The sequence below is a fragment of the Macaca nemestrina genome, chromosome 12, assembly GCF_043159975.1.
Source record: "Macaca nemestrina isolate mMacNem1 chromosome 12, mMacNem.hap1, whole genome shotgun sequence".
Lineage (NCBI taxonomy): Eukaryota > Metazoa > Chordata > Mammalia > Primates > Cercopithecidae > Macaca > Macaca nemestrina.
Genome location: NC_092136.1, coordinates 618,989 through 644,476, shown reverse-complemented (window position 1 = coordinate 644,476; position 25,488 = coordinate 618,989). Strand labels below are relative to the sequence as shown.

Below are 25,488 nucleotides of genomic sequence, written 5' to 3'. Positions count from 1 at the left end.
GACCCTCAGGCAGGATTCCGGCTCCCGCAGTGGCGCCCCCTCAGACCCTCTGAAGACTCTCAGGCGGGATTCCGGCTACGGCATTGCGCCCCCTCAGACCCTGTGAAAACCCTCAGGCGGGATTCCGGCTCCGGCATTGCGCCCCCTCAGACCCTGTGAAGACCCTCAGGCAGGATTCCGGCTCCAGCAGTGGCGCCCCCTCAGACCCTGTGAAGACTCTCAGGCGGGTTCCGGCACCAGCTGTCGCGCCCACTCAGACCCTGTGAAGACTCTCAGGCGGTTCCGGCTCCGGCAGTGGCGCCCCCTCAGACCCTGTGAAGACCCTCAGGCGGGCTTCCGGCTCCGGCAATGTCGCCCACTCAGGTCCTGCGAAGACCCTCAGGCGGGATTCTGGCTCCGGCAATGGCGCCCTCTCAGACTCTCTGAAGACTCTCAGGCGGGATTCCGGCTCCGGCATTGCGCCCCCTCAGACCCTGTGAAGACCCTCAGGCAGGATTCCGGCTCCAGCAGTGGCGCCCCCTCAGACCCTGTGATGACTCTCAGGCGGGATTCCGGCTCCGGCAGTGGCGCCCCCTCTGGTCCTGTGAAAACCCTCAGGCGGGATTCCGGCTCCGGCAGTGGCGCCCCCTCAGGTCCTGTGAAAACCCTCAGGCGGGCAGACCCTCTGAAGACTCTCAGGCGGGATTCCGGCTCCGGCATTGCGCCCCCTCAGACCCTGTGAAGACCCTCAGGCGGGCTTCCAGCTCCGGCAGTGGCGCCCCCTCAGGTCCTGTGAAGACCCTCAGGCGGGGTTCTGGCTCCGGCAGTGGCGCCCACTCAGACCCTGTGAAGACCCTCAGGCCGGGTTCTGGCTCCAGCAATCGCGCCCACTTGGCTGTGTCAGTGACCCGTGGCTTCGTGGCTGTCTGGGGAGCTAGCGCTTTCACACTTAAATAGCATATTTCTATAAATAGTTATACATTTTGTTTGGAGACAGGGTCTCGCTCGGTTGCCTAGGCTGTAGTGCAGTGGTGTGATCACGGCAACCTCGATCTCCTGGGCTCAAGTGATCCTCCTGCCTCAGCCTCCCAAGTAGCTGAGACTACAGGCACCTGCTACGGTGCCAGCTAATTTTTTTTTTTTTTTTTTTTTGAGGAGTCGTCTCACTCCGTCACCAAGACTGGAATGCAGTGGCGCAGTCTCGGCTCACTGCAACCTCCGCCTCCCAGGCTCAAGGGATCCTCCCCACTCAGCCTCCCAAGTAGCACAGGCACTGAGACCACAGGCACTCAACCAGCACACCTGACTAATTTAGTAATTCTTTTCTTTTTTTTTTTTTTTTTTTTGAGACAGAGTCTCTCTCTGTTGCCCAGACTGGAGTGCAGTGGCGTGATCTTGGCTTACTGCAACCTCTGCCTCCCAGGTTCAAGCGATTCTTGTGCCTCAGCCTCCTGAGTAACTGGGACTACAGGTGCCTGCCATCATGCCCGGCTAATTTTTTATACTTTTAGTAGACATGAGGTTTCACCGTGTTAGCCAGGCTGGTCTCAAACTCCTGACCTCAGGTGATCCACCTGCCTCGGCCTTCCAAAGTGCTGGGATTACAGGCGTGAGCCACCGCTCCCGGCCTAATAATTTTTTCTGTAGAGATGGGGTCAAGCCATTTGCCCAGGCTGGTCTCGAACCCCTGGGCTCAAGCTATCCTTTTGCCTCAGCCTCCCAAAGTGCTGGGATTACAGGTGTGAGCTACCGCACCTGGCTGCAAGTCTTTAATTTTGCCAAAATCAAATTCGACTCCTTTTTAAAAATCGTTATTATTTTATTTTTGAAATGGAGTTTTGCTCTTTTGCCTAGGCTGGAGTGAATGGGGCATGATTTTGGTTCACTGCAACTTCTGCCCCCTGGGTTGTTCAAGTGATTCTGCTGCCTCAGCCTCCCAAGTAGCTTGGATTACAGGCACGCACCACCATGCCTGGCTAATTTTTGTATTTTTAGTAGAGACGGGGTTTCACCATGTTGGCCAGGCTAGTCTCAAACTCCTGACCTCAGGTGATCCACCTGCCTCGGCCTTCCAAAGTGCTGGGATTGCAGGCGTGAGCCGCCGCACCCGGCATCCACTGCTTTTGAAGTTTTGGACAGAAAATTCTTCTTCCCCTTTGTCACATGGATATCCTGGCATCTTCTGTGAACTGGTTCGTTTTGCCTTTCATGACGTCTAGTACTTCTGGGGCCGGTTCAGCGTTGTGGGGTTAGTGGGGGTCCCTATTGTGTTTCCCCACACATTTTCCCAGCACCACTCTCACCACCTTCCCAGGTAAGGGGTGCCCCCGGCTGGGGCTGTGGCATCCCCACAGGTGTGAGGAACATCTTACCGCACGTGCTGCTGTGTCAGCCTCTTGGGAAATCAACCGTTTTGTTACTTTTTTTAAAAGAAGAGACAGCCCTTCCTGAATGGCATGGGAAGCCTCTCTTGGGTCCTGCGGGGCCTGACTGGGCATGGGTGGACAGGGCCAGCTGTGGGGGTGGACAGAAGGGGAGCGAGTGCCACAAAGACATGCTTGTCTGGAGACAGATGGGCCTTGTTGGTGGAGATATTTGCTTGTGGCTACTGGCAGCCCCATTGGCAGCTCAGGCCACCCACCCTGAGGTCTGAGGTTCAAAGTCCCGCCCTCCCTTCTCGCCCAGTGTGGACTCTCCCACACCCATAGCCAGACCCTTGGCAACCCGGGTCCCACCGGGACTAGCACCAGCAGACCTTCCTTCTATCTGTGGACCTGCCTGATGGGGAGGTGGGTAGGGAGGCCGGGTAGGGGGTGAGTGGTTAAAGAGACGTTGGAACTAAGAGAGATTGCATGTTAACCCCGGCCCCTGCCCCAAACTCGGGCCTCGAGCAGGTGACCTGGTCTGTCTATGGGTCATTCTTATCTACGCCTGCCTCACGGGGCTGCCGCTGGGGTCTCCGGAGGCCACGGGCAGCACTCAAAACACCACAGACCCCCAACAGTGATGCCCTCAGGGCAGGAAGGGGGGTAATCGTCACCCCTGGGGCGGGTGGCCAGAGGGAACACAGAGAGCCAGCCCACCTGATGCCAGGTGACCCTGTACCCATCACCAGGCCAGTGGGGTCGGTGGTCCCATCTGCTCCTGAGGGGGGTCTCAGGAGGTGGCAGGAAGCCCCTTGGAAGAAACGGGTAATTTCCGGAAGCCCAGAGGTCTGAGCAGACAGCTGGGGCCAGGGTGCCTCGGACTCAGGGCTCCTGGGGTGGGAGCCTGCTTGGGGCCTAGGGCTGGGATTTGGGGGCTGGAGTCTGGGGGTCTGGCTTCCTGGGGCCTCCTCAGCTGTCCAGCAGGCAGAGTGGGGCATAGCAGGTCGGGGGGCTCTAAATGGGGCTGGGGGATGTGGGCAGGGAGGGGACTGCGGAAGCAGGTGTAGATCTGGGACCCTCAGGAGCTGAGCAGCCCAGTCTGGAGGCTGCATATGAAGCCCAGACCATCCTGGTGAAGGCAGGGCCCTGTTGCTGGGGGTGGTCGGGGAGTGGGCAACCTCCCTCACTTCCAAGGCCCGGCATCCCGGGGCCCACAGAAGCCCCTTTAGGAGCAGATGTAGCCCCGGTGCCTATCCCAGTCCCGAGGTGGGGGCTCGGCAGGCAGCAGGAGCTGAGGGTTGCAGGGAGGAGGGCCAGCGCCCCCATCCCTCCCCTTTTCCTCTTGGGCCTGTCTCTCTCTCCGCAGGGTCCATCTGACAGGGTCTGGAGGCCTCTTCTGGGGGCCTGGAGGAGCCGTGGTGGCCATCAAGCCCAGGTCGTGGCTCAGAGGGCACCAGACACTCCCCGCTATCCCAACCGGACACTGTGGTTACGACTTGGCCTAGTGTGGCCTGAGCTGTGAGTCAGGGCTTCTGTGGCCTGGTATCCAGGCCTGGCTGGGTGGTGGATCAGGCAAGGGACACACACCCCCCAGACCAGCCCCACAGTCGCCCCTGCCCAGGCCAAGACCCCAGGACTGCGTCCCCGGATGCTCCGCATCAGGGTTGGGTGCACGGCTGCTATGGGGACACATGGGTTATGGGTTGCCTCCTGCCACCAATCCAGGGTGAGGGCACCCCTGGCGGCCACCCACAGCAGCACATGGAGCGGCCGGCAGAGGGCACCAAAGGCCCCTCCAAGGGTGTGGCTCAGGTGGACGCCAGATGGGCTGTCAGGTGCCCCTCCCAGGCAGGGCGCTGAGTGTGGCCCGCTCCCCCTTCTCGGGAGCCTCCGTCAGCCTGGGCTAAGATCTCCAAATCCAGTTTCGGCCTTGCCCTCTGACTCATGCCCCTCCTAGGGCCTGCCGAACATCTGGCCGAGCTGGCTCTGTCCCCACCACTCCCACTAGGGTTGTGCCCAGTGAAAGCTGGGCTTGGGTGACAGGCTTTGGGCCTTTTGGTCACCGGGCCTGGGAGGGCCACAGGAAGAGAAGTGGGCAGGGTCCCCTCTGGGCTCAGGGGCTGAGCAGCCTGGCTGATGGCCCGCCCTCTGCCTGGCAGTGCTTAGAAAAGGTGCAGTTTTCAGGGACTCCAGGACCCACTCCCACTCCCAGGGAACTGAGACACACGGCTCCTGGGAGACTTAACTGGTTTAATTGTTTCGCCCTGGTGCCTGGGCCACCTCTTATCTCTTGGGTGAGACTCAAGTTCGGGCACCAAGACACAACAGCACCCCCAACACCATGCGGAGATCATTGGCCTGAAACTTAGCCAGAGAAAGCTCCACTCCTGGGCCTGTGAGGGTGGGCGCTGGGGGTGTCTGAAGCCTGCATGGTGTCACCTGCATCCTCCGCCCTTGCAGGTGAAGCGTGTGTCATTCCCCCCCCTCCCCCCAATGGCAGCCACTGCCTCCTGCTGGAGCCCCTCCCAGGCCCCCCTCAGGGAGCAGAACCCTGCGTGTGCGGGGCTCAGCCCAGCCAGCCTGGAGCTCCAGCCCACCCTGGGGTGTGGATGGATGTAGAAGTGGGTGGGGATGGGGGAGCATCACGAGGGCCAGGACCCCCCAGGTGCACAGGGGAGGCCAGGGAAAGAGGCCCCAGCCCCAGGGAGTTCTGTGGCCTCAGGGGAAGGTGGACAAGGGGCTGGCACCACCAGGGGGCAGGTTTGGCTTAGATTGGTCTTGGTATGGGCTGGGGCCTTGGGTACTGCTGGTCCTAAGGATGAGCCTTGTGCCTCCAGACAGAGGCAGGGACCCCTAGCCAGCACCGCGCCCCCTCCGCGTCCTTGGTACAAAATACATACACATATAAAAATAATACTCCATGCACTGGGCGTGGGCTTCCCCTCCGCAGGCCCCCGCCCGCGGCAGCCAGGCCTAGCTGTCCTCTCCCCTTCTCTGATTCATGGAATGAAACTTGTTCATGAGTTCTTCCAGCTCCGACCCACTTTGCTGCTTCTAGGGAGAAATGGGGGCAGCCTCAGCCGGGGGTCCCACAGGTCCGGGTGCCGGCCTCCCCCTTGCTCTGCGACCCCAGGAACCGGCGGGGGCGGGAAGGGCGCAGGGGCAGGAGGGGCGGGGGGGGGTGCAGGAGGGGCGGGGCGCAGGAGCGCAGGCGGGCTCACCTCCAGGAAGGCCTTCTGCACGGTGAGCTGGCTGTACACGCGGACGCCCTCCTCCCCGCACACCTTCTTCAGCTCCTCCTTGTTGAGGGAGAAGAGCTGCGGCCCAGTCAGGATTCCCAGGTTCTCCACGATCCTGGGGGCGGGCCGGTGGGCGTCAGGGCCGCACCGTGGGCGAGGCTGCCTGGGCCCCGCCCCGACCGCTGCGCACCTTGGGCCGCGCCTCCCACCCCCCACCCGGATCCCTCGCTCATCCCCCGCTCACCGCGCGCTGAAGGCTTTGGCTTCCAGCCAGGCGCGGACCTCGTCGGGACCCGACTCGTAGGTGAGCGGCTGGCTCACCGGCTGGCTGCGCTCCACGCGGAAGTGCCGCTGTGGCTGCGCCCTGATGTTGCTGATTTTCCGGATGAGCTCGTCGTTGACCTCGTCCATGTGCTGCATGAGCTCTGAGGGGGGGCGCGACTCAGGCCCACCGCTGCCTTGCCCCTGCTCCCGCCCCCGGCCCAGGGACCTCCCCACCCTTCCTCCCCCAGGTGGCCCTGGACCCGGGACCTCCGCCTGGAAGCAGCAGCTCTCACCGTCTTTGTTCCCCGGGAAGCTTGGGGGCAACTTGTGGGTCGGGCTGGCGGGGCCCCAGTACTTCTGACCGACCTGCGGGGGCGGGAGGCGATCAGGGTCCCCACGCCCCGCCCCCGCCTCCCAGCACCTGCCCGGGACCCCACCCCTCCCCTGGCCTGCGGACCAGCCCTTCCCTTCTGCCCAGGGAGCCCTGCACCTGCCCCAGCCTCTCCAGCTTCGGGGCTGGCCTTGGGGCGGGGCTGGGCGCCGGCAGGGCTGCTCCAGGAGGCTCGGAGGCTGCGACCCCAGGGACCCCCGCGGGCTCACCTGCTCGAAGGGGGCGCCGGCGTCCTCGGGCCGCGCCTCGCCCAGGATGTTGCAGGGCACGTACCCGGCCTGGCCGCTGCGGCTGCGCAGCTTCCACCACTGCCGGCCGTCCTCCAGCACCTGTGGGGCGCACCGTCAGCCCCTCCCCACATCCAGGCTCTGCGGGGCTGGGACCACCCGCTGGTTCCGCTTTACAGAGGTCGGGGTGCGCCCTAGGGTCTCCCGGAGCCCCGCTTCGCTCCATCCTCTCCGCAGCCCTGTTTCCACCCCTCCATCCCTCGCTGGGCTACTCCTCCCCACCCTGCCTCAGGGAGTCTGGGAGACCCTTCCTTTTTCTCTGAGACAGGGTCTCACTCTGCTGCCCAGGCTGGAGTGCAGTGGTACAATCACTCCCCACTGCAGCCTCGACCTCCTGGGTTCAGGCGATCCTCCCACCTCAGCCTCCCGAGTAGCTGGCACCACAGGCGCACACCACTGCATCCAGCTAATTTTTATATTTTTTGTAGAGATGGGGTTTCGAGGTGTTGCCCAGGTTTGTCTCAAATTCGTAGGCTAAAGGGATCCTCCCGCCTTGGCTTCCCAGTGCTGCAGTTACAGGCATGAACCGCCTAACCAGGCTGTGGATGTGGCCCACTCCCCCCAGCCTGCTCCACTTTCTGTCCCCCAGTGGGTGGCCTGGATTCCGGCTAGCAGATGCAGCCAGTGCAGACGTGGGGGCTCCTGGGTGGGTGTGAATGACAGGCCCCTGCTGGGTCCACATGGTGCAGACGCTCCCCCCAGCCTGGCACAGGGGTCCCTGCATGCCTTTGGAGATCCCCAAGATAGGGAGGCCCCTCCAACAGGCTGCAGATCCTGATCAGAGCCCAGGGGCTGGGACCCTGGAGAAAGGGGCAGGCAGCTGTGCCCCATCCTGGCATCACCCAGCCTGGTCCTAGACCGCTCCCCACCTCCCCTGATAGCCCCTCCCTTGAAACCCTGCCCCGTTTCCCCCTCTTGGACCCCCTTGTCCAGCCCCCTCACCTCTAGGACCTCATCCTTGAGCACTGATAGCTCGTTGGCGTTTCGGGCTGTAAAGTCGTACAGGATCTTGACGTACTTGGCCATGGCTGGTGTTGGCTGGTGGCCCCTGTGAGGAACAGGAGGGGCTGAGGCCCAGGCTGGTGGGGGTCTTTTCTGAGACCTGGGCAGCGGCTGGGGGTCAGCAGCTTCCCAGGTGCACGGCTGGCTGCCTCTTTTCTGCTCTGGAGGTCACCGTGGAGAGAGGCTGCAGGCAGCGTCAGCCGGGAATGGAAACTGTGACAGCCCCAGAGCTTTGGGGCCCTGCGTGGAGGTGGGGCAGGCAGGAGGTGGGCGTGGCGCAGGGGCCTGTGGCACAGCAAGGCTGGCCCATCCCAGGCCACCTCAGGGGTCTCTAGTCCAGCACCCCAGGGGAACCAGAGCCAGGGGCGTTCCTGGGAAATGCCAGGGTCACAGCTCCCCCCAGCTGGCCAATGAGGGCCAGCATGTCTTCAGAGCCACAGCTCCTCTGAGGACTGAACACAGCCCAAATGGTCCAGTGGAGGATGGGTCTCCAGCTCCTCTCTGTGGGGTGGGACCTGCACCTCAAAAGCGTGTGGGGGGCTGCCTCTGGCTGAGGGGTCCTGGCTTTGGCATGTAGCAGGCCTGTCTACCTGGCCAGGCCGTCCGTCCGGGCCAGTGTGGCCCTGGTCATCAGGGCAGCTCCTGTGTCCAGGCGCTCAGGGAAATGAAGGGGCCATGGACTGTCAGGACACAGCCAGGGTGGACAGACCAGGAACTGAAGTCAAAGGGTAAAATGTTTCTAAGTGCGGTCCTAGGCCAGGACTATGAGAGCCAGGCTGACATTGTGGGCAAAGGGAGGCCATGCTTGCTTAGAAGACGGATTTCTGGCCCCCCTTCCCCCCAAAATTGAATCCTGGGGTGTGGCAGGGTCAGGGGCTTCCCATACAGATCCTGGACCAGGAATGGGAACAGAAGGGAAGAGGGGAGGCAAGGAAAGACAGGACTCCCGGTAGTGCTGTGGGCTTGTTCTTTGTCCTCTGTGGAAACGGTCAGGGCTGGGGGTGGAGGGAGGGGAGGGGCTTTAGTAGCCCAGGACCCGTCTCCTCTTGTGGCTCTACCAGAGGTTGGGCCTGAAGCAGTCCCAACAGGGTGACAGTGTTTGGTGAAACCACTCAAGTTCAGTGGTTTAGTAAGTTTCTAACCTTGGTTCTAAAACATACATGTGGATGCACAGACAGAGTTGATATATTAGGGTAGAGAACGTGTGCATGACTTTCGAAATGTTTCCTTTAATTATATATCATACAGTAAAACCGCTTCAAATCTGGAAAAGTGGTGTTTTAAACCGCTTGACCAATGCACTTGCTACCACCTGGTGGCAGCGTACCCATATGTTTTTCGAGCCTGTAGGTTCTGAAGGGTTTCACTTTCATGCTCCCTCACTTTGAGGGGGGCTTACCTGTGAGTATGTGGGGAGCTGACTGGTGGTAGGGCATCCCCCATGGGGGTGGGCTCTGAAGCGGGGCTGTGCTTCTGGGAGTTTCGTACGGACTGTCGGCTCACTGGACTCACCTGTGGTGAAGGTGGGCGGCCTGAGCTAGACATGGGGCAGGGCTGGGTAAGGAAGGCAGGGGCAGGCTGGGTCCCAGGACAAGGGGGCACAAGACAGGGGCTCGGCTAATGTGCTGTGACTGATACACCACTGAAGGTGACGGAGCCTGAAGCCTGGTGATGCCGGCATGGGCTGCCTCTCCTGGCAGGGCTGGGGGCAGCTGAGCTGCAGCTGAAGGGGTGGTGGGTGGAGGTGGGCTGGGGAGGGGAGCTCTGGTGAGGGGAGCTCTGGTGAGGGGAGCTCTGGTGAGGGGTGGGTGTTGGGGCTGGGGAGGGGAGCTCTGGTGAGGGGAGCTCTGGTGAGGGGTGGGTGTCGGGGCTGGGGAGGGGAGCTCTGGTGAGGGGTGGGTGTCGGGGCTGGGGAGGGGAGCTCTGGTGAGGGGTGGGTGTCGGGGCTGGGGAGGGGAGCTCTGGGGAGGGGTGGGTGTCGGGGCTGGGGAGGAGAGCTCTGGTGAGGGGTGGGTGTCGGGGCTGGGGAGGGGAGCTCTGGGGAGGGGTGGGTGTCGGGGCTGGGGAGGGGTGCTCTGGGGAGGGGTGGGTGTCGGGGCTGGGGAGGGGTGGTGTTGGGGCTGGGGAGGGGAGCTCTGGGGAGGGGTGGGTGTTGGGGCTGGGGAGGGGAGCTCTGGGGAGGGGTGGTGTTGGGGCTGGGGTGGGGATGGGGGCTGCTGGTGCTCTCACCTCAATGGGGGCAGACGCCAGCCCCTCCACCTCCCAGGGGGCCTCCTGCAGCACATCCACGGGGGGCTCCCAGCCACTGTGGAACTTGGGCACGTACAGGGGCACCTGCGGCTCCCGCGGCCACTCGGAGCTGGGGTGGGAGGTCCTGAAGTCAGCCCTGCCCCTCAAGAACTGGCCCACCCAGGACCCCAAAGCTGACCCCTGTGCAGTGCTGGCCCCCATGCAGCTCCGGCACCACTCCGCCCTGCCATACCGGGGCCGCATCCAGCTCTCTCCCAGCGACTCCCACAGCGACATCTCCTTAGGGACCAGGTGGCCGCGCAGAAAGTCCACGGCATCTCGGGAGAGCAGTGGGCAGGAGACGGAGCGTGCGATGTCTGGGCCACCGCAGGTGTTGACGATCTGGAGCACAGCGAGGTTCAGAAGGGACTGAGGCCCACAGATCCCCCTCCAGCACCCCAGTGGCTGGCCCTCGGGAAGGGACTTTGGACCCCAGAGAGTGTGGCCACACAGCGTGAACCAGGCTGCCCAAAACGGGCACCTGCTGCCCCGACCCCGACCCCGGGGAGATAGATGCTCCAGAGGCCTCTGGGCTCCCACCCCGCACGCCCCTGCTGCCCGGCCCCAGGCACCAGGTCCAGAGGCCCGAAGAGGAAGTGCACGAGCTCCGCGGCGCTGGGGTTCTGGATGTGCTTCTGCAGCTTTGCCTGGGGGCAGGAACCAGTGAGCAGGGGCCGGGGCGGGGCCTCCACCCACCCCTCACACAGACGCTGGGCCAGGGCTGGGGCCGCGGGACTCACCAGCAAGTTAATCGCCAGCTTAATTTTCTGGAAGCAGTCGACGAACTCGCCCTCAGAGGGGGGCCGTGCCCGCAGCGTGAGGACGCCCTCTGGCATGGGAGGCACCGTGTGAGCCAGGCTGGCCCTGGTCTCCCCAGCCCCTGTGCCTTGTGTCCCATGCAGCCCATCTGTGTGGGCCAGACCTTCCCCAGCTCCATGAGTGGCCCCGTCCCTGGCCCCGTCCCTGTCCCCTGCACCTGCTGGCCCCGTCCCTGGCCCCGTCCCTGGTCCCTGCACTTGCTGGCCCCATCCCTGGCCCCTGCACCTGCTGGCCCCTTCTTGCCCTTCTTCTTCCCCTTCTTCCGCTGGTTCAGCTGCTTGAAAGCCTCGGCCGCCTTCTGTAGCCGAGCCACAAACCACTCAATATCGTCCAGGGCGCAGTTGAGGATTTGCTGGGGTCAGAGGGGGTCAGGGGTCAGCCTCAGACACTCCCCGCTGCCCCGCCCTGCTGCAGGGATGGCCCCAAACCTGTGGAGGGGCAGCCACAGGCTGGGGACTGGCCGGAGGGGCGGCAGGGACCAGTGCCCACTGCTGGGGGCCTGGAAGGGAGGGGCCACCTGCCATGCCCAGGCACCCACCGTCTCCTTCTCTATCTTTTGAGCCAGCACAGCCCGCGGCTCTTCCTCCTGCGACTCCCGGCGGCGGAAACCTGATGGGGGACATGGCGGCTGCTCACCGAGCCCCTCACAACAAGCCCTGTGGAGCCCCCGCCAGCCCCTCAGCCTACCTGGCTCGCTGAGTGGCACCTGCGGGCCCACGCGATTCTTGGCCTGCGGGGAGTCCCCACTGCGGTGCTGGAAGGGGATGGGCGCCGGGCCCTGGGGAGGGGGCAGGATGGACTGCCGCTGCCGAATCTTCTCCTGGTGTCCCCTGGAGGGTCAGGGGGTCCTGCTCAGCCCCGACGGGAACACACCTGACTCTCCCTCCCCGCCCGGCTCCTCCCCTCTCCGCCCCGCTGTGACCCTGCTCTCCCTCTGCCCTACTTCAGGGTCTGCGGCCGCATCTTCTTGCCCAGCCGGCAGTCGGCCAACGCGCTCTCGATGTCCTCGTGCACCAGCTCTGCCTGGGAAAGCGGGCATCAGGTGGCCGGGAGGGCGGGGCACAACGCTGCGGAGCCCCGCCCTGCCCTGCCCGGTGCCGCCTCACCTCCACCTCGTCGCAGTGGAAGAAGTGGACGTCGGGCTTGCTCTGCTCCGAGTCCTGGCACACAAGCAGCAGCACAGACGGGTAGCGCAGCTGGTTCAGCACCGTCTGGCTGCGCTGCACGGTGGGCAGCGGGAAGTTTTCCAGCTCCTCCTGCGGGGACACGTCGCGCCAACACGACTCACACCGGCAGGGAGTGACCGGAGCTGTGAGCACCCATGAGGCACCGGCAGGGAGTGGCCGGAACTGTGTACATGCCTGGGGCACAAGCCCCTCTGGCGCCGCTGGGAAATGGGCTCCCAAAGATGAGAATGAGGCCCCGACACGCCCCGCTGCTGTGCAGCAAGGCTGACCCAGGCTTCCAAACTTCCCTGGACTCAGTTCCATGCGGCCCTCTCTGCCCACGCTCGTCCCATTCTCTTCCAGGGAGCAGAATGATGGGGCATGGCCGGCCCTGCAGAGAGGCCTGGCCGCACATGTGGGCTGCAGCCAGTGGCTGCCGCCGCCTCTACCCACCGTGCTCCCTGTCCCCACCGGCGCTGGGCCCCACCTGAGACTCGATGTCCAGCAGCCGCAGTGACTGGTCGTTCACCTGCAGGAGCATCTCCTGGGTCCAGATCTTCTCCTTGGAGCTCAGCTGCACCAGCTTCCGGATGGCGTCCTCCACAGACGTGATGGCTTCGCTCTTATCCATGATGAATGTGGCCAGGTGCTGGGGGTGGGCGGGCGGTCACTGTTAGGCAGACCCCTCCTTGTGCTGAAAGCCCAGCCCCCAAGGGCCACAGCCTGGGGGGCTAAGGGGCCACAGCCATCCCTGGGTAGGGTGGTAGGACGGGGGCCCGGCCCCACCTTTGGTGGGGGGAGTCTCTATTCTGCCTTGGCAGGCATCTGTGGGGACCATGCTTGTGTCCTGACAATACCCTCAAAAGAATTCCAATTGCTGCCCGGCCCCGTGCCACCATCCTCACCTGCCCACCTCCTGGCACGGGCTCAGCACCCGCCCACTGCACTGGCTGCGCCAGCCTCCCCAGCTCTCTTCCTTCTCAGACGTCCCCTGTGTGGCCACCTGGCTACAATGCCAGCCGTCACCCCATCCCCGACTGCCCTGTTTCCTGAATCAGACCCGATGTCGCGCTGCACATGGCGTGCTATGTGTCCGGCGTGCTCGCTACTCCCAGGCGGGGTTCCAGTTGCCGCTTGCTAAGCTGTGTCCCCAGGTCCAGGGCAGAGCCTGGTGCACAGCGGACCCTCAACAAGTGCGTACGGGATGCACCCATCCCTGAGGATCTGCGGCCAGCCTGGCCCTTGCCCTGTGCCCTCCATCTCTCCTCTTTCCAGGCCTGGCTCAGGCCCCCTCCTCCAGCCAAGCTGCCCTGTTCGCTGAGTAAAACCCTTCTACGAAGGGTCGGCCATTCGGTGCACAATGCTGGCACAGCTGGATAAACACTAACGTGAATTACTATAGGACAGTCAAAGACAACCATAAAATGCAAACCATAAAAGTTTGCGTGGCCGGGTGCGGTGGATCACGTCTGTCATCCCAGCACTGTGGGAGGCTGAGGCGGGCGGATCACCTGAGGTCAGGAGTTCGAGATCAGCCTAGCCAACATGGTGAAACCCTGTCTCTACTAAAAATACAAAAATTAGCGCCGGGTGCGGTGGCTCAAGCCTGTAATCCCAGCACTTTGGGAGGCCGAGGCGGGTGGATCACGAGGTCAGGAGATCGAGACTATCCTGGCTAACATGGTGAAACCCCGTCTCTACTAAAAATACAAAAAACTAGCTGGGCGTGGTGGCGGGCGCCTGTAGTCCCAGCTACTTGGGAGGCTGAGGCGGGAGAATGGCGTGAACCCGGGAGGCGGAGCTTGCAGTGAGCCGAGATCACGCCACTGCACTCCAGCCTGGGAGACACAGCGAGACTCCATCTCAAAAAAAAAAAAAAAAAAAAAAAAATTAGCTGGGCATTGTGGCAGGCACCTGTAATCCCAGCTACTCAGGAGGCTGAGGCAGGAGAATCACTTGAACCTGGGAGGCAGAGGTTACAGTGAGCCAAGATCGCACCACCACACTCCAGGCTGGGCAACAGAGCAAGACTGTCTCAAAAAAAAAAAAAAAAAAAAAGCTCGGGCATGGTGGCTCACACCTGTAATCCCAGCACTTTGGGAGGCCGAGGCGGGTGGATCACAAGGTCAGGAGTTCGAGACCAGCCTGACCAACATGGTGAAACCCCATCTCTACTAAAAATACAAAAATTAGCCCGGCATGGTGGTGGGCACCTGTAACCGCAGCTACTCAGGAGTCTGAGGTAAGAGAATTGCTTGAACCTGGGAGGTAGAGGTTGTAGTGAGCCGAGATCATGCCATTGCATTCCAGCCTGGATGACAGAGCAAGACTCTGTCTCAAAAAAAAAAAAAGAATAAGTGGGCAGAAACATGCGAGGGACTATGAGGCCGCTCATCTCTCTGTGAGAAGCAGAGTAGAACCTGAAACATACAATATAACCAAACAAGCAAAACCAGGCTGCTGGGCCACAGAGCAAGTCCCAGTAAATCTCAAGTGACTGCAACAGTACAGAATATGTTTTCTAACCATAACAGAATTAAGGTAGAAACCCGTAATAAAAAACCAGAAAATCCTTAAATGTTTAGAAATAAAGCGGCATATTTCTAAATAACCCATGCATCAAAGATGAAGTCACAAGAAAACTAGAAAGCATCCTTGTTGCGGAAAGTCAGGGATCCTGAGGTTCCCCCGATACATTCCGAACTGAACGTGCATATCACAATTTGTGGAATACAACTAAACCAGTGCTGCGAGGGGAATGTGGAGCTTTCCATGAATATATTAGAAAAGAAGAACGACTTAAAATCGATAATCTGGCCGGGCACGGTGGCTCATGCCTGTAATCCCAGCACTTTGGGAAGCCAAGGAGGGCGGATCACTTGAGTTCAGGAGTTTGAGACCAGCCTGGCCAACATGGCAAAAACTGTCTGTACTGAAAATACAAAAATTAGCCAGGTGGGGTGCACGCCTGCAACCTCAGCTACTTGGGAGGCTGAGGCAGGAGAATCGCTTGAACCCAGGAGGCAGATGTTGCAGTGAGCTGAGATTGCGCCGGTGCACTTCAGCCTGGGTGACAGAGCGAGACTCCATCTCAGAAAAAAAAAAAAAAAAAAAAAAGATAAATAATCTAAGGTTTCACCTTAAGCAAGTAGAAAAAGTGAATCAACGCCGGGCGTGGTGGCTTACTCCTGGAATCCCAGCTCTTTGGGGGGCCAAAGTGGGCGGATCACGAGGTCGGGAGATTGAGACCATCCTAACACGGTGAAACCCCGTCTCTACTAAAAATAAATAAAAAAAATTAGCCGGGCATGGTGACGGGCGCCTTAAGTCCCAGCTACTCGGGAGGCTGAGGCAGGAGAATGGTGTGAACCTGGGAGGCAGAGCTTGCAGTGAGCCAAGATCGCGCCACTGCACTCCAACCTGGGCGACAGAGCGAGACTCTGTCCCAAAAAAAAAAAAAAAGAAAAAGTGAATCAAATAAAACCCACAGTAAGTGGAAGGTAGAAAATTAAGAGGAGGTCAGCGCACTTGTATACAGACGTCAGCATCAATAGAGACAAATCAACAGAGCCCAAAGTTAGTTACGAGAAGGTTAATAAAATTGGTAAATCCTTAGCAAGCCTGATCAAGAAAAATACTAGAGAAAACACAAATTCTCAGAAACCAGAACAAAAGAGGGGGCATCACTACAGATGTTTCAGGCAGGAGAAGGAATTAATAACCAAAACCTTCCCACAAAGAAAATCCTGCACTCTGAGGGCGGCACTGGCAAATCCTAACAAATATCTAAGGAAGAAACAATAACAAGCTTTCACAAACTCTTCTTTTTTTTTTTTTTTTTGAGATGGAGTCTCACTCTGTCGCCCAGGCTGGACTACAGTGGCGCAATCTCGGTTCTCTACAAGCTCCACCTCCCGGGTTCACGCCATTCTCCTGCCTCAGCCTCCTGAGTAGCTGGGACTACAGGCGGCCGCCACCACGCCGGGCTAGCTTTTTGTATTTTTAATAGAGACAGGGTTTCACCGTGTTGGCCAGGATGGTCTCGATCTCCTGACCTTGTGATCTGCCCGCCTCGGCCTCCCAAAGTGCTGGGATGACAGGCGTGAGCCACCGTGCCTGGCCCACAAACTCTGAAAACAGAAGAGGAGGGAATACTTGCCTGCCCATTTTACAAAACCAACATAACCCTACCACACAACCTGCCATCGGCATTGTAAGAAAATTACAGACCAGGACCTCTAATGGACATCAACACAAAACATTCCTAACCACACTATTACCACATCAGTACCTCAACACAGGAAAAAGGATCACACACTTGGAATAAATGACGACTAGGCTGGTTCAACATTCAAAACCATCAGTGTGGTCCAGTACATTGAGACTCCGTCGCAAAAAAAAATAACAAGATAAAATAAAATGGATCCTGGCCCTAAACGCAAAAGCCTACACTGTGAAGCATCGAAAAGAAAACACAGGAACTGGCCGGGCGCGGCGGCTCACGCCTGTAATCCCAACACTTTGGGAGGCCGAGGCGGGTGGATCACCTGAGATCAGAAGATCCAGAACAACCTGGCTAACATGGTGAAACCCCGTCTCTACAAAAAATACAAAAAATGAGCCGGGCGTGGTGGCGGGTGCCTGTAATCCCAGATACTCAGGAGGCTGAGGCAGGAGAATTGCTTGAACCCAGGAGGTGGGGGTTGCAGTGAACCGAGATTGCACCACTGCACTCCAGCCTGTCCAGCCTGGGCGACACAGCAAAACTCTACCTCAAAAAAAAAAAAAAAAAAAAGGCCGGGCGCGGTGGCTCAAGCCTGTAATCTCAGCACTTTGGGAGGCCGAGGCGGGCGGATCACGAGGTCAGGAGATCGAGACCATCCTGGCTAACACGGTGAAACCCCGTCTCTACTAAAAATACAAAAAGAAATTAGCCGGGCGTGGTGGCGGGCGCCTGTAGTCCCAGCTACTCCGGAGGCTGAGGCAGGAGAATGGCGTGAACCCGGGAGGCGGAGCTTGCAGTGAGCCGAGATCGCGCCACTGCACTCCAGTCTGGGCGACAGATCGAGACTCCGTCTCAAAAAAAAAAAAAAAAAAAAAAGAAAGAAAGAAAACACAGGAACTTCCACAATTAATTCCTAATTTACAAAAAATAAAAGAAAACACGGAAGAAATCTGCAGAAATTTGGTCAAGGGATGACTTCTAGTCACAGGATACCAAAAACCCTAAACCATAAAAGAAAAACACATACAAATGGACATCATCAAAATTGATTTCCACTTATCAAACCACAGTGATGGAGGCCGGACTCAGTGACTCAGGACGCAGTGACTCAGGACGCAGTGACTCAGTCCATCATCCCAGCGCTTTGGGAGGCAGGTGGATGACCTGAGGTCAGGTGTCGGGAACCAGCCTGGCCAACATGGTGAAAACAGGTGGATCACCTGAGGTCAGGTGTTGGAGACCAGCCTGGCCAACATGGTGAAACCCCATCTCTACCAAAAATACAAAAATTAGGCCGGGTGCGGTGGCTCACGCCTGTAATCCCACCACTTTGGGAGGCTGAGATGGGTGGATCACTTGAGATCAGGAGTTCGAGACCAGCCTGGCCCACATGGTGAAACCCCGTCTCTACTAAAGATACAAAAAATTAGCTGGGCATGGTGGCGCACGCCTGTAATCCCAGGTACTGGGGAGGCTGAGGCAGGAGAATCGCTTGAACCCTTGAGGCGGAGGTTGCAGTGAACCGAGATCGTGCCACTGCACTCCGGCCTAGGCGACAGGGTGAGACTCCACCTTGAAAAAAAAAAAAATTTAGCCAGGCGTGGTGATGCGTGCCTGTAGTCCCAGCTACTCGGGAAGCTGAGGCAGTAGAATGGTTTGAACCCCGGAGGCAGAGGTTGCAGTGAGCCCAGATCGCGCCATTGCACTCCAGCCTGGGGGACAAAGTGAGACTCCATCTTCCAAAAAAAAAAGACAGTGATGCATATGCATTGACAAGCCACAGACTGGGAGAAGAGCTGGCCAGTCCACACACCCAAGTCTCTCTATAGAGAGCCCCCAGCCACCCGTAAGGACATGTCCTGTCCACTAGGGGCCCTGGGAGGATATGGCCACTAGGGAAGAAATGGCCACTAGGGGCCCTGGGGAAGATGCCACGTAGCCCAGTCGGAGCCTTCCTCTACACTGTTTTCCTTTTCTTTTTTTTTTATTTATTTGAGACGGGGTCTTCCTCTGTTGCCCAGGCTGGAGTGTAGTGGTATGATCACAGCTTACTGTAGCCTCAACCTCCCAGGCTTAACCAATCCTCCTGCCTCAGCCTCCTGAGGAGTTGGGATGACAGACATGTGACCACCAGGCTAATTTTTAATTTTTTTTTGTAGAGACTGGGTCTCGCTGCCCAGGATGGTCTTGAATTCCAAGCCTCAAGTGATCGCTCGTCCCGCCTCTGCCTCCCAAAGTGCTGAGATTACAGGCAGAAGCTGCTGTGCCTGGCCCCAGAGTTTTCTTAAAATAAGTTTAGGAATCAGAACACAGACAGCTATAAACTATATTACTTCATTTATAGGATATTCTCAAAAAGACAAAACTGTGGTGATGAGGCCGGGTGCTGTGCTCACGCCTGTAATCCCAGCACTTTGGGAGGCGGAGGCAGGTGGATCACGAGGTCAGGAGTTCAAGACCAGCCTGACCAACATGGTGAAACTCCGTCTCCACTAAAATATGAGAATTAGCCAGGCACAGTGGCTCGTGCCTGTCATCTCAGCTACTCAGGAGGGTGAAGCAGGAGAATTGCTTGAACAATTCGGAGGTTTCGGTAAGCCGAGATCGCACCACTGCCCTCCAGCCTGGGTGAAAGAGCGAGACTCCGTCTCAGACAAACACACAAACAAAAACTGTGGTGATGAAGGGCCGGCAATGTTGCCAGAGGTTAGGGGTGGCCACCAGTGTTGGGGATTCACAGGTTTGCAGTGACGGGGCCGATGGGTCTGACTGTGGTGGTAACAGAACCACACCCCTCCATACACATGGCTTTTACTGTGTGATAATTTAGAAAAAAGCAAACCACGGACCCAGGCTCAGGTGGCCCCCACCTGGCTGGAGAGATTTCCCACTAGACTCTCACCCTCTCTCTGGGCCCCAGTGTCCTCATCAGGGAGGGGCAGGAAAACCCCACCCACCATTCCGCTCCTCACTCTGTTGGCCCCTGGGCAGATGGGAAAGGCTCCTGCTGGCTGGGGGCCGGGCCAGGCCAGCTGGGGCCAAAGTCCAGGAGCCAGGCTGAGAGGCTCCAGGATCCTCCTCAAGAGGGCAGAGTCCTGTAGGCTTCGAGCACAACCGGGAGCCCGGCTCGTACCCAGGCTTGGACCACAGCCGGGAGCCCGGCTCGTACCCAGGCACAGGGGCCTTTTCTTTTTCTGGTTTTTGTTTTTTTTTTTTGAGACGGAGTCTTGCCCTGTCCCCCAGGCTGGAGGATCTCGGCTCACTGCAACCTCCACCTCCCGGGTTCTAGTTCCAGTGATTCTCCTGGCTCAGCCTCCCAAGTAGCTGGGACTACAGGCTCCCGCCACCACGTCTGGCTAATTTTTGTGTTTTTAGTAGAGATGGGGTTTCACCATGTTGGTCAGGCTGGTCTCGAACTCCTGACATCAGGTGATCCACCCGCCTCGGCCTCCCAAAGTGCTGGGATTACAGGTATGAGCCACCGTGCCCAGCCCCTTTTCTTTCTTTCTTTCTTTTTTTCTTTTTTGAGACGGAGTCTCGCTGTGTCACCCATGCTGGAGTGCAGTGGCATGATCTCGGCTCACTGCAACCTCCACCTCCCAGGTTCAAGCGATTTTCCTGCCTCAGCCTCCCGAGTAGCTGGGACTACAGGTGTGCACCATGATGCCTGGCTAATTTTGTATTTTCAGTAGAGATGGGGTTTTGCCATGTTGGCCAGGCTGGTCTGAAACTCTTAACCTCAGGTGATCCAGCCTCCCAAAGTGCTGGGATTACAGGCGTGAGCCACCGCGCCTGGCCTAAGACTTTGTTGCCCAGGCTGCTGGAGGGCTGCGGTGGGATCCTAGCTTGAACTCCTGGGCTCAAGCGATCCTCCTGCCTCAGCTTCCCAAGCAGCTGGACTACAAGCTCACGCTACCAGGCCTGGCTAGGAGGTGGGAGGATTGCTTGAGCCCAGGAGTCTGAGACCAGCCTGGGCAACATAGGGATCCTGTCCCCACAAAAAACAAAACAACTAGACAGACATGGTGGTGCCCGCCTGTAGGCCCAGCTACTGGGGAGGCTGAGGCAAGGGGGTCACGAGCCCAGGAGGCGGAGACTGTGGAGAGCCAAGATCGCGCCACTGCACTCCAGCCTGGGCACCTGGGTGACAGAGCTAGACTCTGTCTCAAAACAAATGAGAGAGAGAGAGAGAGAGAGAGGAAGAAAGACACACACACACACACACACACACACCTACCCACCAAAAAAAAAAAACATGTTTCCTGAGTTCTCTGTGTCAATGAAACTGACCTAGGAAAACAGAAAAGCCCTCAGGGCGGGCTGCTGGTCCTGCGGGCGCAGGCAGCCCAGTCTGGGCCCTGAGAAGCAGCCTGGGTCTCCCTGCAGCCTCCATCAAGGGCGTCTTTGTTCTGCCTGCTCCCTCCCGATCCAGTTCCTTGTTTTGGGGCCAGGATGATCATTTCCTCCACGGGCTCTTCCCATCCACGGCTGTGCAGCAGCCACAGTGTTTCCCAGCACACCCTGGGCCGCCTCACCCCTCAGACCGCCAGTTCCCAGGACTGGAACCAGAGGGACGCTTTCCCCCACCCCGTGGCTGAGCCCGGCACAGTGTGGGCAGTTCTGGCTCTGGCCTCCCCCAGCCCCTGCGGGTGTCGGAACATGGGCTGACCACTCTCCCTGGAGCTCTCTCTCTTTCTCTCTTTCTTTCGTTTGTTTTGAGACAGGGTCTAGCTCTGTCACCCAGGTGCCCAGGCTGGAGTGCAGTGGCGCGATTCTTGGCTCACTACAGCCTCTGCCTCCTGGGCTCGTGACCCCCTTGCCTCAGCCTCCCCAGCAGCTGGGCCTACAGGCGGGCACCACCATGCCTGTCTAATTTTTTTTGTGGAGACGGGAGCATGAGGACAGCCATGTCCTGGGGGTGCTCCCTGGGGGCAGGGCCTTACCTGGGGGTGGGGCCTTACCTGGACGTGGTACTGCGAAGTCTCGTGCATGATGACGTTGGAGTTGGAATACTTCTTCCTCTGCTCTGAACGGGGAGACACCAGTCACTCACCCCCACGGGCGGGACCCACAGCCCTCCGTCCAGTTGGGACTGGACCCACAAGGGAAGGTGGAGTCAAGCGGAGGGGGGGCTGCTCCGTGGACCTCTTGGCCACCAGGAAGGATGTGGGTGTGAAATCAGGACCTGCAGGAAGCCCCCTCCCTCCCTCCAGGGAAGCCCCCTTGGAGAAGGATGCAGCTCGGAGAAGGTGACGGGCTTGCTCAGAGTGGGGACTGGGGAGCCTGTGCCGGGGGGCTTCCTGTCCCAGAGGGTGAGGGGACAGGAGGGGGGTCGCAGCCATGCTTGTTCCCACTCTGAGAGCTGCCAGCTTCACCCTCCCTGCCCTCCCAGGGCTTCTTGCTTTCCAGACGAGGCACCTCGTCCAAAGTCACAAGGGAAGGGGGCGTCTAGCTAGGGAGAGGGTGGGGTCGTGTCTGGGGAAGGGCAGAGTGGGGGAAAGTGGGGGCTGGCCAGGCCCCCCTCCTGGAGCAGACAGCTGGCGGCTCATCCTGCCTGAACCCCCCTGTGATCAGGTTGCAGCAAGGAGTGCAGTGGAATCAATATTGATGCTCCCTGAATTATTAGTAAAGGCCTCTCCCCTTACAGCTGTGGGGGAGGGGATCCAGCGGCCAGGAGCTTTCAGAAGGTTGATGAGGGTCCAGAGGGATCCCCTGGGCCAGGCCAGGCACAGCTGTGGGGCAGGGGCGGCTGTCCCTGGCCTGGACGCAGTGCCCATTTCTCCCCTGTGACGTCTAACACGTTCTCAAACCTCACTCACCAAACAGGTCCTTGGGGCTCATCCTGGCCACACTGTCGGACCGGCCCAGGCTGCCGCTGTAGGGGAGGGGCTGTGAGGGCAGGGCCGAACTGCACCCCTCCCCGGGGACTACTCAGAGGGTGAAGGTGGGGTATTCGGGATGGGCGGGGGGGCTCACTTGGTGGCACCCGGGCAGCAGCTCACAGCCCCGGACTGGCTCATGGTGTCCCGGGCAGCGGCCAGCAGGAGAAGGGCAGACCTCAGTGTGGCCCAGGTCTGAGGCCAGTGCCTGTCTCAAACCTGGGTGGACAGAGGGGCTGTGCTGACAGTTCCTCCCGGCCTGGCTGGCGTCTCCCCTCCTTCCCTGGGCCAGAGCCCTGACTGGCCTGGCCTGGGTAGGGGTCTCTTGGGGGGCAGAACCCCTGCCCCACATCCCAGACGGCCCCACGTCCCAGTTGGCAGTCGTTCAGCCTCATCATGCCCCAGACCCTAGGCGCTCCACAGGGACCCCCAGAGGCTGCCTGGAAGGCTCTGATGAGGGTCCTGGGGGGAGAAGGCACTTTCCAAGCCGGGCAGCATTGAGTTCAAGGCCCTGGTGCTGGGGGGAGAGGGAACGGGGTGGGGAGGGGGAGGAGAACATGCTGGCGGTGTTGGGGGAGCGGGTGGGGAGAGGGGGTGGGAGTGTAGTGGGGGGGTGGGGAGGGGGATGGGAATGTGTGGTAGGGGGTGTGGAGGGGGGCAGGAGTGTGTGATGGGGGTGGGGAGGGGGTGCGGTGGGGGTTGGGGGAGGGTGGGTGGGAGCTGCAGGATGGCAGGAGAGGTGAGGCTGGAGCTGGGAGTGGGGGTGGATCCTGAAGTCCAGAGGGAGCCCGGCTGTAGCTGCCACTCCTGCCCCACCCCAGGCCTGCACCCCAAGGGGCTCCTGCACATGCATGTGGACTTGCCACCCACGCATGCCACCTCTGTCCAGGCCCCAGCAAAGAGGCCAGCTCTTGGTTCTTTCCTGGGCCTGGGAGGCCTGGCTGGGAACAGTCTGTGCGGGCAGGAAACCCTGGGGTTCCCGGGGTGTGGCATTTCCTCACCCCGAGGGCAGGGATGTGGCCCCGCGGCCAGCACAGGACCCTTGGCAGCCGAGCCCAGGGGAGGGACTGGAGGGCGGGTGTGGTGGGGGCTGAGACCGGGAGCCAGTCCAGTGGCCCCAACACACAGTATCACTGCCCCTCCGACGAGGTAGGGCGGCTATGGGGTAGGCAGCTGGCGCCTCTGGCCTCCCCAGGGGCAGAATCCCCAGAGCCTGTCTCTGGGCTCCCAGCGCTGCCCTCTTCCCCGATGCATTTTGGGGAAACTAAGTCCCAGCTGCCAGGGCAGGCAGGTGGGTCTGATTTGGGCTGGGCCCTGGGGCCTTCCCAGGGGGATGGGCAGAGCCTGATGGCCTTGAACCAGACTGACTTGCCCCAAGGGGACTATGCCCTGTGGGAACCTGGCTGTTCTGTGGCTCTGTGACCAGCTCCCCACAGGTCCACACCATCCGCCTCCTGCCAGGGCCACAGGGCCGTCCCCTGTGGCTTCAGAGTTTGGGTCTGCCAGGGTGGGGGTCGCCGGCCAGCATTGCTGGTATGGAGGGTCAAGGGAGTGGCCCGCAGCACCTGGGACTTTCTGGTTTCACCAGGTCTGGCCTAGAGGGAGGGTCTGGGAGGCCCGGGGGCACTGCCTCTGCCATGAGGGGCTGGGTGCACCAAGGGGGCGTGGCCACTTCCTCTGTCTCTCCGTGGAGAATGTCTGGAATGTTCACGGGCTCAGTGGCAAGCCTGAGTGTTTGCTTAATGGGATTCCTGGCGGGGTTCACCAAGGGCGCCAGGCACGTGTGTCCAGGCACACACCTGGGCAAGACACCAATGCGCCCTCGCACCCAGGCCTGCAGGCACACAAACACAGAGGGCTGTGACACACGACCCCCCGGGGAAGGCTAGGTTCCCGTCCTTCGTCCTTTGGTTGCCTGCAGGGTATGGGGGGGACCTCAGGCCCAGGCAGGGCCAGGCTGCAGTGGGGTGGGTCCAGGTGTGGTGTCTGGGTCTGAAGTACCTGGGTATGGGGCTGCCTCCTGACCCGTGGGAGCCCCGCCCCCCTGGGGAAGCTTCTTTGGCCCACTGGGGGTGGGGTCCAAGCCCTGGAGGCCCAGGCTGCACTTTGTACTGTGGTCATTTTCCCGGTGTGAAGTGGGGCAGAGCGGGGTGCCTTGTCAGTCAGGCTGTGGAGGGGAGGAGGTCCCAGCAGGGCAAGAGGGTAGAGAGACAGGCTCCAAGTTCAAATTCCAGCTCCACATGCTGAGTGACCTTGGGTAGGGGTCAGCTGAGTCATGGGGGCTCCAGGCTGCCCTCATGGGAGCCGGGTGGGGCCCTGGAATGGGGGTGCCCCTCAGGCCCTGGCCGTGTCCTGGTTTGGAAGCTACGTCTTGAAGGAGAAAGGGATAAGCTGGGGAAGCTGAGGGTAGGGAAGGAGACCCAAGCAGGCAGAGGAGGCCCCGTGGGAGCGCTGTGCCAACAAGGCCTGGGTGCTAAGCAGGCCCAGGAGAGGCTGGGACCAAGGAGGGGCAGCAAGGGGAGGAGGGGCCGCGAGGGGAGGGGCCGTCAGCAGCTGGGCCTGCCTCCCCAGGACTGGGCACGGGGTGGGTGGGGACAGAGGTCCAGGCATGCCCGGCCCTGCCTCCCCCTCCCCTGCCACCAGGGACACCCCACAGCAAGGGGCAACGCCAGGCAGCTGGACCCAGGGACCAAGAATCTAGGATGGCCGAAGTTCGCCTGCCCACAGGCTCCTGCCAGCCCACCCTACTGCCTCACCTGGCAGGGCCTCTGCAGCCCCCGTCCCAGCCTCCCCTACCCCCTGAAACTCCCACCCCCGACCCTGACCTGGAGACTGACCCAGCTGGTGCTTCCCAGGCCACTGGCTTCTTTCTGGGCTCCGACACCCAGGAAGTGCCTCTTGGCTCCGGCCCACAGGGAGTGGGCGTGCGGTGCTCACCTCGGGAAGGTCCTGCGGCCCACAGAAGCCGGAGAAGCCTCCGTACCACCTGCGCTCTCCGGACGCAGGGATTGCCCCCACCAAGCCCCAGAGCTGGGAAGGGGCAGGACGGGGCGGGTGAGTCACCCATCGCTGGCTTAAAAATATCCTTGCTCGCCAGCCGCCGCCCAGGACCGACGTGGGCAGGCCGGGCTGCAGCAGGACCCGTCCAGGAGAGGCGGGGGCCCGGCCAGGACCCCAGCCCCCTGCCCCGCGTCCCCGGCCCAGCCGCCCTCCAAGTGCTCCGCGCCCTGCGACGCCACGCCTGGCCCGGTGTCCGGAACCAGAAGCCCCGCGTCCCATCACCACTGGGGAAACTGAGGCCCGGGGGGGCGTGCTCCCCCGCGTCAGCTGCGCTCACCTGCTCCCGGCGCCCCGCGCTCGGCCTGTCCCCTCGGCGCTCACCCGTGCGTCCGTCTGTTCGCGCCTCGGCCGCGGCGCCCGGTCTCCCGCGGGCGGCTGGGACGCTCGGCGGGGCCGGGCCGGGGCGGGGCTGGGAGAGGAGAAACCTGAGCGACAGGTTGCGGAGTCACCAGAGAGCGAGCGGGCGGGCGCGCGGGGGAGGAGGGCGTGGGATGGAGGTGCCCCTGCCGGTCTCGGACCCAG

At 60.8% G+C, this 25,488-nt stretch overlaps 1 protein-coding gene and 1 long non-coding RNA gene across 6 annotated transcripts; one reads left to right on the top strand and one right to left on the bottom strand.

Moving 5' to 3' along the window:
• On the top strand, nucleotides 1-5,246 carry LOC105494148 (uncharacterized). Its single transcript, XR_011610381.1, has 2 exons — nucleotides 1-2,768; nucleotides 3,712-5,246. It is a non-coding gene; the product is annotated as an uncharacterized lncRNA (long non-coding RNA).
• LOC105494149 (EPS8 signaling adaptor L2) lies at nucleotides 4,576-25,393 on the bottom strand. 5 transcript variants are annotated; one of them, XM_071074005.1, is made up of 22 exons: nucleotides 25,244-25,329; nucleotides 24,732-24,855; nucleotides 22,004-22,125; nucleotides 21,847-21,902; nucleotides 20,989-21,053; nucleotides 12,290-12,451; nucleotides 11,743-11,892; nucleotides 11,580-11,659; nucleotides 11,324-11,466; nucleotides 11,175-11,245; nucleotides 10,862-10,988; nucleotides 10,558-10,646; nucleotides 10,390-10,464; nucleotides 10,011-10,159; nucleotides 9,758-9,887; nucleotides 8,928-9,040; nucleotides 7,469-7,574; nucleotides 6,449-6,568; nucleotides 6,142-6,214; nucleotides 5,829-6,009; nucleotides 5,567-5,699; nucleotides 4,576-5,399 (listed from the first exon to the last, which is right to left on the bottom strand). In XM_071074005.1, exons 3-22 carry the CDS (start codon nucleotides 22,045-22,047, stop codon nucleotides 5,319-5,321), a joined length of 2,148 nt encoding a protein of 715 aa, XP_070930106.1. In that variant the 5' UTR covers nucleotides 22,048-22,125; nucleotides 24,732-24,855; nucleotides 25,244-25,329; the 3' UTR covers nucleotides 4,576-5,318. The 5 variants fall into 5 exon arrangements, with proteins under 5 accessions (XP_070930106.1, XP_070930105.1, XP_011760614.1 ...); XM_071074004.1 differs by having other exon boundaries at nucleotides 24,744-24,855; XM_011762312.3 differs by lacking the exon at nucleotides 24,732-24,855 and having other exon boundaries at nucleotides 25,244-25,393.
• Between the last annotated feature and the right edge of the window lie 95 nt (nucleotides 25,394-25,488).